This window comes from Eleutherodactylus coqui, chromosome 4 (assembly GCF_035609145.1).
Source record: "Eleutherodactylus coqui strain aEleCoq1 chromosome 4, aEleCoq1.hap1, whole genome shotgun sequence".
Lineage (NCBI taxonomy): Eukaryota > Metazoa > Chordata > Amphibia > Anura > Eleutherodactylidae > Eleutherodactylus > Eleutherodactylus coqui.
Genome location: NC_089840.1, coordinates 140,032,069 through 140,047,042, shown reverse-complemented (window position 1 = coordinate 140,047,042; position 14,974 = coordinate 140,032,069). Strand labels below are relative to the sequence as shown.

Below are 14,974 nucleotides of genomic sequence, written 5' to 3'. Positions count from 1 at the left end.
GTCCTCTCCAGGGGTATCTTCATGGGTTCAAGAAGAAAAAAAAAAACGAATTCCGGTTGGAGTAATCACATTTTTTTTGTATTTTCACATGCTGACTGAGGAGGGTTTTTTTACTATTTGATGAACCATATGACTTTCTATTGTTTTTTTTTTCGGGAGGGGAGACATGCCAAATTAGTCATTTTCATCACATTTTTTATATATATTATTCTAGCGGTTAAATAACACACCATTTTCTTCATGTGGGCCAATACAAACGCAGCGATATGAAATTTGTGATTTTATTTTGTGCGCGCTTCTTACAAAGTAAGAGGCAAAAGATGAGGTTAAATGTCACTGCATTTGATAATTTCTATAGTGCACTGCAATATTTCAATTTTGCAGTGCATTATATTGGTCTATGAGACCTAGCCTTTAGGCTACCATAGATGGCAGTCTGGAGGGATGGCCATCTTCAAACCCATGGGTGCCATTGCAACTCATCAGTGCCCAGTGATTACAATGCAGGGGTCCAATGGGCTAAAGGTTCGGATGTTTCACTGGTCCCAGCCATTAGAGCTGGAGCCTGGCTGTCGTCATACAGCTGAGCTCCTGCTTCTACCTGGGCATGAGTCCCCATATTGGTATCCTGATGCAGCACCATAAAAATCTGCATGTATCAGAATAAGGCCCATTAGTATCGCCCATATAAAAAGGTCGCTAATGAGTTAAACATGGGTGCAAATGTGTAAAACAGCAGCGGTACTTGCTTATTCACTTAGCTGGCAATCCGGTTCTCCCAGTCTTTGTTTACAAATAGCAACTATCCGGACGCTACAACCATTCAGAGGCCATAGCCATGACGTTCCATTATCCTGGCATCACGGCTTATATGCTGGGAGTCATAATGCCAGGAAAACAGCACAAACTCCAACTGGATGCAGAGGATAGATGGTAGCAGTTCCTTAACAAATATAAATAAGACTGGGAGGCCGTGGGAGCTGCAGAGCTAGAGCTCCAAGTATGGCAGTTTTCATTGTTTTAACACATAAATAAATCATCCACATGTGAACAGCCCCTTTAGGCCTCCTTCACACGGACGACAAAGTCATGCGATTTTCTGGCTTTGCGACAATGCTACAAATTGCATGTATGTGAAGCCCATACTTTCCTGTGGGTTCCTTCCCATTTGTGATGTTTTGTAGCATGTGACATTTCTAGTCCAAAACCTTGCTGGTTGCGCGATATGCACGCAACAAGCAAGGTTTTGTAGCCCAGGTTTCCCTATGGAGCCTTCCTCTCTGTTGCACTGCATGAAAACACAGTTTTATGGGCGGTGCGATGCAACTTTGACAGTAGGAAATCCTACTGTCAAAGCCATAACCTAAGGCCTAGCTGCAGGGAAAAATTTAAAAAAAAGATACATAAGCTTAGAAACTCTGTCCGGCGCCGCTGCAGCCTCCTCCCAGTCCCTTGCACTGTTCTTCATCTCTTCTGGCCGGGGATTGAAAAATCCCTGCCTCCTGGAAGCACTGCCTCTGACTGGCTGATGCTTAGCGAATCAGAGCCAGCACTCGATGGATGACTGTGATTGGTTCGAGTGCTGGCTATGACTGGCTAAGCGTCAACCAATCAGAGGCAGCGCTCTCCTGCTCCCCCACCCCTCAAGAAAATATCCTTGCAAGTGGTGCTACAAAGTCGCGTGTCTTTGTAGTACCACTTGCAAGGATTTTTTTTTCGCGTGTCTTTGTAGCACAAGATTGCGCTATCACTGCCAGAAAATGCAGCGATCTCGCACAGACCAGCAATAAGATATTGCTGCCATTTACTCGGGGCGACGCAGTGTTGCCCGTGTTAAGGAGGCCTTAAGCTGCAACAAAAAAAAAAATCTTTTCAGAATTATCAGGAATGATCACAAATAGATTACACTGTTCACATTTGCTTTGGAGCTTCCATCAAGGTTCCCTTACTTGAGATGGTAAATATAGGGCAGCATGCAGCAGTACGCTATTCAGATCTACTATATGATGGATCAGGTTTACAGATTTCTATTAAGGTTGAATGCACATGGGCGGAAATTCCGTGGCGAGATTTTACACTAATTTCTGCCATTGCATGCTGCCAAAGGATTGCATTAGTTCATGCAATCCTATGCAGACAGCCACGATTTGACCGCATGAAAACTAACGCGGTAACAAAATCACGGCATGTCCTGTTTTAGTGCAAGCCTCACAGAGGCTGGCACTGCAGCGTCATTGCTGACGCGCTGGCTCTGCACTGCGCATGTGAAGCTGTGCGCCAGCCGGCACATGGTAGAGCAGAGAGAGAAGACGCCGGATGGGTAAGCGAGAGGTCAATGCAGGGTCCCTGGGTCGCATCCCGCTGCGAGAATCTCATAGTCGGAATCCAACCCGGCCATCTGCATTCACCCTAATGCTAGGAATGGAAGCCATGGGGCAAACGTGGACCGAGCAATAGTAATATAAGAGTCAGAAACGATTACTGGTAATTTGAACATAAACAAACCGCACTGCTGGAGGGATTCCCTTCCAGAGGATCAGTAAACAATAGAGAAGTGGTTTAAATTACCCTTCCTTACCTCTCTAAGCTAATACCAAAGACTTTATTACAGACTCGCCAAAATAGAAGACATTAACCAACCCATAACCAGAAAGGTGGGAGAAAAAAAAAACTGTGATAACACTGTGCAACAAATTTTTCAAAAAATTTTAGTAACAAAAAGTGATTGTTCTTGTAAAATTAAAACATGCTGATTACACTGGTAAAACTAAATAGCAGCAGCACGTCTCATTTTCAAGTTATTTAACCCCTTTAGTGACCATGCTTTTATTTTTATTTTTTTGTTTTAAAAAAAATCGTAACTCCTTTATTTGTCCATCAACGTGGCTGTAAGAGGGCTTGTTTTTTTGTGGGACAAGTTGTATTTTTCAATGGTACTAAAAATCATGCTGGGGCTTATTTTCGGGGTAGGTCTTATTTTCAGGGAAGCTGGTTATTTAATGTAACCATATAATGTACTGAAAAACATTTTAAAAGTTCTAAGTGGAGTAAAATGAAAAAAAAAAAAATGAAAATTTCACCATCTTTCGTTGCGTCTTGTTTCTCTGACACACAAACTGTAACTAAAACGACATGATAACTTTTTCTATGGGTCCGTACAATTACTACGATACCAAAACTTATGTAGTTTTTTTTTTTTCTGTACTAATTTTATTTTTTTCCAAAAGACTTTAATTTTAAATTATTTTCTGCCGCCATCTTCTGCGCACAATAAACCTTTTAATTTTTCCATCCACTTAGTTGTGTGAGGGCTCATTTCTTGTGAGACGTCCTGTAGTTATTTTGGAATACATACGACTTTTTGATCACTTTTTATTTCATGACCTTTTTATTGAATGACCAAAAAAAGCGCATTCCTGGTGCTTTTTTTTTTTGCTCACCGTTCCCCGTGATCTCATATTTCAATTCAGCGCACTAAAGTTACCATAAGCCTCCTATCTGTTACACAAATTGTTGTGCACAGTGTTCTCATCAAGCATTCATTTCCCCCCTACATCTCTATCATAGCACCATTTTTGTCTACAGCCTTTTCCAAAATGTTGTCCAACTCTGGACTGAAGACATACTTACCCTGAATCTCCACAGCACACACTTTGTTTCTATATATTGTGTCTCCTGACTATAATTTAAGCCATAAAGCCCCAGGTGTTGAATTAGTTGGGGCTCCAGTTTCAGCTCCAAACCTTACAGATTCTGCATGGAATCGCGTTTTTTAACAGAGGCATTGATTCAATAGTCTGGTCTCTTGGGTTTTTAGATTTTTAATGATTTTCTAATTTGCTTATCCATATAACCACAGAACGAGAAACAGAATGAGCTTCAGTGCTCGCCTGTATTGTGCTGGCCTATGCTTCCCAGGCCTTTTTTAGAAGGCGATCAGCCTTACGATCCATTGGATCTCATAACGGAGAAGAATCTTCAAATGGCAAGGTGGTTCGCCTGAATAGCTTCTATATTTTTGGAATCTCCTCCAAAAGGAAGAAATCTTCTGTGTCAAAACGCAAGTCTGTTTTAAAACTCTCTAGGGATTAGTAGACATTTCTCTGAATGTTTTCATTCTTCAAAAAGGAGTTCCCGAATCACCTAGGGCGGGCAAACACAACGGGACTCCTGCCCAGAGGAGTGCTGACCGGATGGCTCTTGCAGAAGGGAGGAGGCTCTACAGATCCCGAGCAATATACCATCCTCAGACCTCGTTAGTATCACTCCAGCGTTCACAGAGCTATATCTCTGCTCCCTATTCCTCTGTAGGGACAGGAAAACACTAGGGATTGTATGGGGGAGAGGACTTAACGCCTCTGTGTTCCCTGTCTTTACAGAAGGCGAGGAGCAACCTCCACTGGGTGCTGTCATGAAGGGAGTGGAGTGAGAAATACTATTATTACTGGTATAGAGCCTTTAGATGGATCGGCAGGCTTGCATGTGTGACTGTCTCTATATAACTCATACTTAGTAGGAAAAAGCATTACTTGTCAGATTATCAGAAACTAAAAAGGTGCATAGAAATACAATAAAAGAATGAAAGAAATCAACATAATCACAGCACAAAAAGGAGACTCCAGACACTGCCTGAATAGCTCTTTAAAGGGTTTTGTTCACACGGTTTTTATTGACGCAGAACAAATTCCCACCATAGTAGACCTCACCGATCAGCTGTTCACCGGGAAGATGTGTTCATGCACAAATCTGATTTCTGCAGGAAGCAGACAGCTCCATTCCCACTGCAGTGGACAGGATTGGTATTACAAGCAAAGTCCCTACTAAAGTGAGTGGGATCTTTGCATGTAACACCAAGCCTGACCGCTTCAGAGAGAACAGAGCTGTCTGCTTCCTGCAGAAATCAGATCAGTGCATGAACACATCTTCCCGGTGAACAGCTGATCGGTGAGGTTTCCAGACAGCTGACCCTTGGTAATCTACTACGGATGGCCTATCCTAGGGATAGGCCACAAATAGTTTATAAGTGGACCAACCCTTCAACAGTTTGTGTCCATGTGTAGAGACTGTTACTATATGGAATACAGACCTATTTTATACCACCTAACGTATAAAAACATGGAAGCTGGAACAAGTAAAAAAAATAAAAAAACAACACACTTCAACTTACTTGCGAATTCTCATGGCCTCTGCATTGTCATGACGAAAAAACTCGTAAGACTTGTAAGATTTGACCACTTCACGACGATATGCTCCGAGATTAAATACTGGGAAAAGAAATAGACTGATTGTAGGAGGAACACTGCAATACCAACAAGGAGGAAATACTCAGGCCTCAACTCAAGCAGAAGAGGTAATACTACACAGAAACATATATTGTGCTAAAACAAAAAATATGTATACAAACATATGTCTTCTATAATAGATATCTGTTCTTTTGTACCAGAGAAACAAGGGATCAAATGTGTTAACCCCTTAATGACACGGCTTAGCTTGGATCCAAGTACACAACAATTGTTTTTTATTCTGTGGGGGTGCTTGTTCTTTGTGTGTCACACCGTAGTTTATATTGGAACCATTCTGAGGTACACAATGAATTGTACAACTCTTGCAGATTTTTCGACAAAACAGGGGGAGAAAAAAAAAATATATATCAATTCTGCCATTTTTTTATGACATTCACTATGCTATGTAAATTACATGATAATTTTTTTTCTGCTGGCCAGTACAATTACGATGATATATCAATATCCTTTTTTTTTTTTTTTGGGGGGGGGTTCCACTCCTGAACAATAAAAACCTTTTTTTGGGGTGGGTGGGGGGGAATATATTTTTTTGCATCAATGCATTACAGACCCACAACCTTTTTTTAATTTTCCATGGATGGAGCTCTGAGAGGGCTTGCTTTTTTACATAATGACTTGTAGTTCTTATTAGTACCATGTTGGGGTGGTACTTATGACCTTCTTGATCACTAAGGCCTCCCTCACACAGGCGTTTGCAAAACGCATGCGTTTTGGCTGCATTTTCAGCACAGCTGAAAACGTAGCCAAATAAGCTGGAAATACCAGAACTGAGCCAACTGGCATAGCAACCTGCGTTTAACGCTATAAAAATGCAGCCCATTCATTTCAATGGGAGAGGCACAGCTGAAAACGGCCAAGAATAGAACATGCAACGCTGTCAAAACGCACGTTTAAAACGCTGTGTTCTAAACCTTGTGTGAACAACCCCACTAAAATGAATGGGAGCGTTGTACAGCGTTTAGCGCAGTGCTAAAAACGCAGCGCTAAACACTGTACAAAAACGTCTGTGTGAGGAAGGCCTTAGGGCTCCTCTGCACACTTGCGTTTTTCTTGCACTTTTTTTTCCCACACGAACGCAATTGTCAATGGGACTTTCTAATGTTAAAAACACTGCATAAAATCTCGAGTTTGTGTCTTGCGATCTTTGTGCGATGCGTTTTTAACATTATAAAGTCCCATTGACATTCGCATTAAAAAAAAAAAGCTGCCATATTGCGTGAAAAAAACACAAGTGTGCAAGAGCCCTTACCGCTGTTTTTTAGAAAATGAAATGAACAAAAAAGGTTAAAAAAAAAAAAAAACACATTAATTTTGTTTTGTTTTTTTCTTATCTCAACATTGTTTGCTGTGCAGGATAGAAAGGGTGCTCAACTTATTGTAAGGTAATTATGGATACGATTATACCAAGGGAAGAATATGTAAAAAAGGGGATATTTTTGCCTTTTTTTAATTTATTTTTTAGAAATTTTATTTTACCTTTTTTAAAAGTACTTCAGCGTTAAAAGGGTCATGCGAGTTATATAGCGTGCCCCTCAGCAGGTCCCTCCAAGTTATAAAATAAAGCAGCCAATTCTCATCCCTCCCCATCCGTCTCCTGCCGCCAGCCTGAGCTGTCCAGAATCTTGCTGCTGCGTTCAGCGATTATGGCCGAGGGCTGTCATTGGTTGCAGCAGCAGGTTTACTAGACATCAGTTCCAGCCTGTAAACAAATGTAGTGAAGGCAGGAGCCAGCAGTGAGGACCAAGTGCAATGAGGCGAGTATCAGCAACTTCTGACAGACTTGCCTCTCTTTAGGGTGCCAGCACACGGGCGGATTTTTGCTGTGGAATCCGGAGCGAGCATCCACCTCTGGGTTCCACAGCAAATACCCTCCATAGCATGCGGACGGGCCACGGATTCTGCAGGAAGAGCAGGAGTTTACAATTATATATCATGTCCGATGCATGCAGGCCATCTGCAGTACAAATGAAGCGAACCGAAAGCAAGTACGCACGAATGCCGCTGCCAGGGCCAGGTTCTGCATGCAGAATCCAACCTGCCCGTGTGCATGCAGCCTTAGGCTTAAACCTCCACATGACTTAGGCCGAAGTCTGTCAATGTAGGGTCCAACAATACAAGAGGTCACCTTGTCAAGGCAAATGGGCCCAGACATTTTGATCACTAGGAGCAGATCAGTGGGGTCCACCGCCTGGGAACCATGCCGATCATCTGATGACAAGAAGCTGCAGATGGCCAAAATGCTTACAGTGCTCTTTATAGTACAGCGGATGGGGTAGAGGCGCAGCAACTACACAGCACTAATTGTGACACCTGATACTAACTGCAGCCCCAAGTACACCTGAGTAAATTAACCCATTGTAAATAATGTCAATTGTAGTTGACAGCAGCACTCAGATATACCTCAAATCCTGAGGGGAGGCTCCAAAAACAAAATGCGCGATGCAAGTTTTAAAATGGACCCAGATCCAAAGTTCATAGATCCGACAAGTACATGCAAAGATTAAACCGCATCCGGGGTACAAAAGTAGTAAAATACTCACAGTCCCATGAAAAGTGCTTTGTTCTTTATTAGCTGCACATAAATGAAGACAAAGTTTCGACTGCCTTATGTAGTATTTTTCGAGTGACTTTAAAAAGACCGCATAAGGCAGTCGAAACGTTGTCTTTATTTATGTGCAGCTAATAAAGAACGAAGCACTTTTCATGGGACTGAGTATTTTACTACTTTTGTACCCCGGATGTGGTTCAATCTTTGGATATACTCATTGTAAATAATGTGTCATATTATTATATGTGTCACACACGAGTTCTATGTATCTCGCAGTCACACAGATGTGGCCTAGGGGTGGAATCACATACAGGTTTTCTGGTAGTCCTTGGGTAGGCTCACGCACAACAGGAAAGCTGCTCATTTTCCACAACAGCAGTGACTGCAGACTATCTGCAGCGTCTCACAGCACCAGCAGCGTGGGGAGATTGGAAGAAGTCCCATCCATAAGTGGGCTAAAAAATCTGCAGCGTACATTTACCTGCGGTATGTCAGCCTGCGCTGACAGAAAATGGCCGTTACTTGCACTCCTCAGTCAGTAAGTAACGGCCATTTTCTGTGATTGTTTTTAATTCTTGATTTCCCCTTCTGTGAAGCATTTATATTAGTGTAGGGACCCACCACATGCAAGGAACCGTGAAGTGGTTAGTGGGCTCATGTATCTTGGCCAACATCCAACCAATGCCTTGCATTTGTTATCTATCATTCACATGCAGTGTAGCTTTAAGATTCCAGGGTAGCAGTACCAATGTGGTTCACTGTTGGAAATGCAGGGCAACCCGCCGAATTATCATGGCGTCATTAATAGGTTGCTGGTCTGCATGGTGAACTACATATATCAGAATGGTCTGGCACCCTGTATCCACTATGTGTGGGAGTTTACACCAAGCACCCACCCCCCTCATTATCAGGAGGCAGTGTGAGTGGTTGTTATATCGGTGTCCTGCACAGGTGTTATTGGCTCCTCCATTTGGTAGTCAGCTACCTGCATGGTGAGAGGATGCATCTATATGCACTCCTCACTCACTAAGTAACGGACATTTTCTGTGATTGTTTTTAATTCTTGATTTCCCCTTCTGTGATACATTTATATTAGTGTAGGGACCCACTACAACGCTAGGAACCGTGAAGTGGTTAGTGGGCTGATGTATCTTGGCCAACATCCAACCAATGCCTTGCATTTATTATCTATCATTCACATGCAGCGTGGCATTAAGACTCCAGGGGTAGCCCAGGGTGGCAGTACCAATGTGGTTCACTGTTGGAAATGCAGGGCAACCTGCCGAATTATCATGGCGTCATTAATAGGTTGCTGGTCTGCATGGTGAACTACATATATCAGAATGGTCTGGCACCCTGTATCCACTATGTGTGGGAGTTTACACCAAGCACCCACCCCCCTCATTATCAGGAGGCAGTGTGAGTGGGTGTTATATCGGTGTCCTGCACAGGTGTTATTGGCTCCTCCATTTGGTAGTCAGCTACCTGCATGGTGAGAGGATGCATCTATATGCACTCCTCAGTCAGTAAGTAACAGCCATTTTCTGTGATTGAGTGTAAAACCTTTAGTTTAGGAGGGCGGGACGTCCTGCAGACAAGCCGCACTCCTCTCATGAAGCAGCAGATTGGTGCTGGAGGAGGTCCAGTTCCTCCAAGAGATTGATCAACCCCTCCTGAGAAGGAGAACATCATACCTCATGCCCTATGGAGCTTGGCCTGACAAAAGTGACAACTAGAGTGTGCTGAGAAAAGCAAATAGAAGTCTAATAATAGCCAGAAACTAGATTTACTCAAAGATTCACGCGCCTCTTTTTCCTGAAAATTCACCCGGAATGATTGCTAAACTTTAACCTATTCCTGACATTCACCATCTGGTGACTACACATTGAGTCTCGGGAGCCGAGCCGCTGGACGTGTTGTAAAATATAGCCAACAAGTGGCCGCTGCAGCTGAGATCGCAGACAACTCCAGGTCCACCTGTATGGCCTTATGTATCAGTCAGTGCCGACTGTCCCCCATTTGCCCCATCCCACAACAAGATGACAAGGTGAGGCAAGTGGGGCCTGGGACCTGATGGAAACATTTAGGCCGACCATGAATTTCCTCCTATTAAAAAGATATAAAATAACGATAATAAATAATGATTTAAAAATAATCAGGTGATAATTAGTTCAATTTTCCATTGTGGACTAAGAAAAATTAAAAAATAAGTTTACTACAGTTTTGTTTTATCTAGATTAGCAAACAAACGAAAAAAAAAAAAATATATATATATATATATATATATATATATATATATATATATATATATATATATATATATATGAAGAAATATATTTATTGGCCAAAGGCCCAATGTCCACAAGCGGATTTGATGCGTGGGGTACCCGCGCAGGAGATACGCGAATCAACTTGCCCACAGGGATGCATTAGCGTCCGCAGGACAGTAAAAAGCATGTGGATGTGATTTTTCCCTGGCGTGCGGATTGCAACTCACGGGAAGAAATCACAACATGCTCCATTTCCCTGCTGATCCCATACGGACGGCTTCCATTGAAGTCAATGGAAGCCGTCTGATATGCGGATCGCCCGCAGCTGTCACTGTGGACGGGCCGCGGATCGGTAGGAAAGCAGGAGATATGAAAAAAAGAAAAAGGAGCACTGCGCATGCGCAACAGCCGGAACGTCTGAACACATCCACCATGCTGAAGAAAGAAGATCTGGCCGCGACAGAGACCACCAGCACTGGATCCGGTGGGGTAAGAAAACGTCTTTTCTTCTCCATGTCCGCGGACACGAATGGATACCGCTGAGGGATTCAGCAATGGAATCTGTGCGTGCAAGTGGGCATTGAGCCTTAGGGGGTCCATAAGACCTCTCCTCTACATATAGGGAGCATTATATTGGGGGTCCTGTCTCCAATAAAGAAAGCTGAATGAAAGGTGATGAGAAAGTCAAATGTACCCTATAATGACACTAATAGAAACTGCATCTCACCCTCTAGAAAATAAGCCACAGACAGAAAAATAAAATTGTGGGTTTCAAAGGTTGGTGCCAGAATGCAGATTTAAGGAAAAAACAAAAAGTTACTTGAGAAAGGGGGCGAGGTTATCTCTGAAGCGTTGCTGAATATCAGTTTTTACTGTATTACCGATAACTCTTGTCAATGACTTTATACTGATATGGTGAATATACTGCGTCTCAACTTTATACAGTCATCTAAGGATTTGCTGTAGCATCGATGTGCTGACATGTACGGTCATACGGACACACACACCAGTGTGGAAGGACTGGACTATTTGAGTCTATTATATAAAAATATATTGTTTTGAAGTTAAATTTAAATCCACGCTTCCATTTCTTATATATCTGAACGGCGAGCGGCGTTTAGAGATTGTAATTTGCAAAGTGACAGTGAGGTGCAGTTTTCCTACTGCTCCAAACTAAACAGCTGGCTCTTTTTAAGTTTCTAAGGCCGCTCTCACACATTTAAGTGGCAATGAGCTGCAATTTAAAACAGCGCTTTGCCGCAATTTTACTTTCGCTTTTGGCCGCAGCCAGCGTATTTTGGCGCACCGCATCATTGTGACGGGTGAGGAGGTGCGCTAAACAGACAAATGTAGAGCAAACTGCGCTCGAAAAATCGCAGCGTAGAAAAGACTCGTCCAGCGCTGTGACTGAACACATGTCTGCGAGGCCCCACTCTTTTCAATGGGAACGTTATACCGCGATTAACACGGTGTTCAAAACACTGCGTTAATCACGGTAAAAAGCGCCTGTATGAGAGGAGCCTAAATATTATTATACTCCCTTACAGGCCAACAATGCCAGAGTGTCAGTCCACAAGACCTACCTTTCGTGGGTACACCAATCCAGTTGAGGTATCTGGTTAGCTTCTTTGACATGTAGGTCTTCCCTCTAGCAGGCAAACCGATCATTACAATCAGAGTCGGAGAGTTTGTCATGTATGAAGCCCAAGCTGAGGAGCAAATAGAAATATTACCTTTAAATATATTAACCTTTCCCTGTTAGGCGGGGCTCACATGACCAGGTCGGATTCGGCATGCGTTAGGCTCGAAGTGGTTTCCGTCTCTGAACCCAGCCGATGACCCTGCATACCTCCTATTACTCTACTGCGGATGACTGCGGAGGCTCACAGGCGATCATATTAAATACAGGGTTTTTTTCTTGTTTGTATTACCCGTGCCATCACTTAACTATGACGTGGGTACCCGCAGCCCATACGCAATGTTAATTGCATATGGGCTGCAGGTCAGAAACCATCATTGACCTCAATGGAGGCTATCCACAAGGATCCCATGGCAAAATACAGAATGCTTTGATTTTTCTTCTGAGCAAAGAATATGCAATTTGTATCTATGAGTGTGAACAAAAAATCAAATATACATGTTTTTTAATGCCTGCGTTTTACCGTGGAATCCGCAATTCAAATCCATTCGTAAGAGACCAGCCTTAAAGGGAACCAGTCAGCTACTTCATGCAGCCCTTGCAGAATGCAGTTGTGATTGGCAGGCTGTTTTGAACACAGTGTCCCTTATTTATGTCTATGGAGCCATATGGTCAAACTCACAGTTTAATTCTTGTCCAACGCTGTGAAGAAAGAGTCTGATGTAGTCCAAAATATGCAGGTGCCTCCGTCGACCAGTCACTGGTTGACAGATTTCTTCCTATGCACAGTAATAGGGAGAAAGCTGTCAATCAGCGGTGGGTAAAAATCTACATTACATTAATGCAGCGGACTCCTCTTTCTTCTTCCACAGCATTAGACATGCATTGCCAGGATTTAACAGCGCGACACCATAATCATAAATAACACACACCATTTAAAAGAGCCTGTCGGTGACTACTGCAGGCATCTCTCAGAGAGGGCAGCATGAGCTAGCAGACAGGTTGTCTCTAAAGAATGACTACTATACATTATAAACACAAAAACCAGCCCGCAGCCCTAGTCCGCAAGATGGTCAGAGAGATTAGATATCAGCATGAGAGTCTGGCATGTAAGTGAGCGATACTAAGAATTTCTGGCTCATGTAACTGCGTAAACAGAAGATGAGCAAAGAAAAACAGAAAAATCCCAACATTTCACAAGAGCCGCAGCAGTAAAGTCAATACTTACAGCACTTTTTCTCTGTGCTTCTAGCTGGCAACTTGCCCCCAGCACTGTTGAACTGTCCGGGGTCCTGATCCCTCTCCTCCGACATGACAGCAGCCGCCACTCACTTGTTATGGGAAGAAGGCGTCGCTATCAGCAAGACGTTCCACAGGCTGCAAGAAGAAGTGACAATTAGCAACTAGTACAACTCGTACCGTCCGGGCACGGCGGGTGCCATCTGACAGCTCTATGCTGACCTGACACGTCACACCTGTGCTCAGAGTGCGCAGTGTCCCAATATCTCTCTGGTTACAAAATACACCGCAGGGCATCTACGGATTGTACGGTGGGGGGAAAGAGTCTACGCGCCCCGGTACAAGGCCGGGTTAAAGAATCAGACAAAAAGGAGTCATTTCAGATTTATGTCCCCTTCAGTGTGACCCGTTAGCTGATCAATTCCATCAAAAAATAAACAAAACTTTTTTAGGGTGGAAAAAACTAAAAATAAGTCTAAAAAACGTGGCTGCATAAGTGTGAGCATGCCGATCCTCTCAGGGGGCACAATCCAGCGCCACTAGGAGCTTCCCGATAAGGAGATGAAAGACTGAAGAGGGTCCTCATAGAGCAGCCACCGCAGAGTATCAGCTACTACGTCATCAGAGGGGCTACTCCCACCCATGGAGCCCCGCAGAACAGGTAAGGCCGCCCTCACACCGGCGCTGGGAGCAGCTCAAGGTTTCCGTCTCTCTGCTCCGGTTTTGGAGGAGAGAAACGGGAATAAGATGGAAAAAATGGATGTTCCACCCCTCCTCCCCTCTTGATTTCCAATAGGATTTCAATAGAGCGAAAAGTAATGGTAACGGCTTCACCTCTTTCTACTCCGTCAGGTTTCCGTTTTATGAGAAAACAACGTTGCAGACTGCGCTATTCTCCAATCCAAAAAGAAACGAAAACCGAACGGACGTCAGAGGAAGCCTTTCCGGTGTTCTCCAGTTTCAGGCGGCGCTCACATCGGCGCTGGAGCCTCTGCTGAGAGGTTGTGTCGCGGATATGGCACAAAACACCGGAACAAACCACTGGTAAACCGCCGGACAGCCGAGCGGAAACCAAACTGACTCCATTGCAGTCCGTTCAGCTCCGCCATAAGACAGACCCGTTGAGCCTCGGGATTCTCCGCAACTGCTCGCCAAACGCCGCTGTTCACACTGAGCGGTTCCCAGTGATGTCACCACCGGCTCGCCGCGCGCGTGCAGCAGATTCATCTCTGACTCCATCAACCAGAACTGTTTAGTCGCCGTGTAAGCGAATGTGAAAGACTAAACAAACGCGGTTAAAACGGAACGATCAGTGAACGCGCCAACAATGAGGTTTATACCTGCAGAAAACGTACGTCAGGCGAGAAGCGAACGGCTCCCGTCCGTCATCGGCCCGCGTTCAGACGAACAATTCTCACTCACTTTCGCTTGTTTGACGTTCCGTCTAATCGTACCCTCATTTCAGTTTCTGTCCTCGGAAGCCCTGACCGACCTACCATGTACAGGTAGGTCAGGCAGCACCCTGTACACACTAGCCCTTTATGAACGCCGGTACCGCAGCAGTGACCGGCCACATCCCCAGGCTCTCACCGGCGCTCTCCTCGGACGCCTCACTCACTCGTTGTCCCGGTCACACAGGTGGGAGCTCCGCTGAAGGAGAAGGACGCGGCACCGGCTCCGGCGTGACGTCACAGGGGGCGGGGAGTGACGCCGCGGACTCCCTGTTTAGTAAGGGCAGCTCGGCCCCACCACACGGCGTCCGGCCGCCTGCGCTGCATATACATGTGGAGGCTCGGCGTGCCCCGTGTATGCCCGGTTTGTCATGCTGGAAGCGATCACCGCGGCCGCCCGTAGCCGTGACTACGTAACTTATTTATTGGGGAATGCCCTCATTACTAAAAGCCCCGACTGACGGAATGGTGACGGGACGGCTGCTGAATGTTCCCTGTCAAATGATGCCACAAAGTAGTGGGAG

At 44.4% G+C, this 14,974-nt stretch overlaps 1 protein-coding gene across 1 annotated transcript in view; it reads right to left on the bottom strand.

Annotated features, from left to right (window-relative positions):
* PFKFB2 (6-phosphofructo-2-kinase/fructose-2,6-biphosphatase 2) overlaps positions 1-14,706 on the bottom strand; it is a 42,532-nt gene extending 27,826 nt beyond the window's left edge. Inside the window, exons 1-4 of the mRNA XM_066601590.1 lie at positions 14,590-14,706; positions 12,989-13,137; positions 11,705-11,830; positions 5,168-5,264 (exon numbers count right to left, since the gene is read on the bottom strand). Of these exons, the coding sequence (XP_066457687.1) occupies positions 5,168-5,264; positions 11,705-11,830; positions 12,989-13,073 (308 nt within the window). The 5' untranslated portion in view covers positions 13,074-13,137; positions 14,590-14,706. The remainder of the gene's footprint in view (positions 1-5,167; positions 5,265-11,704; positions 11,831-12,988; positions 13,138-14,589) is intronic.
* Positions 14,707-14,974: the final 268 nt, after the last annotated feature.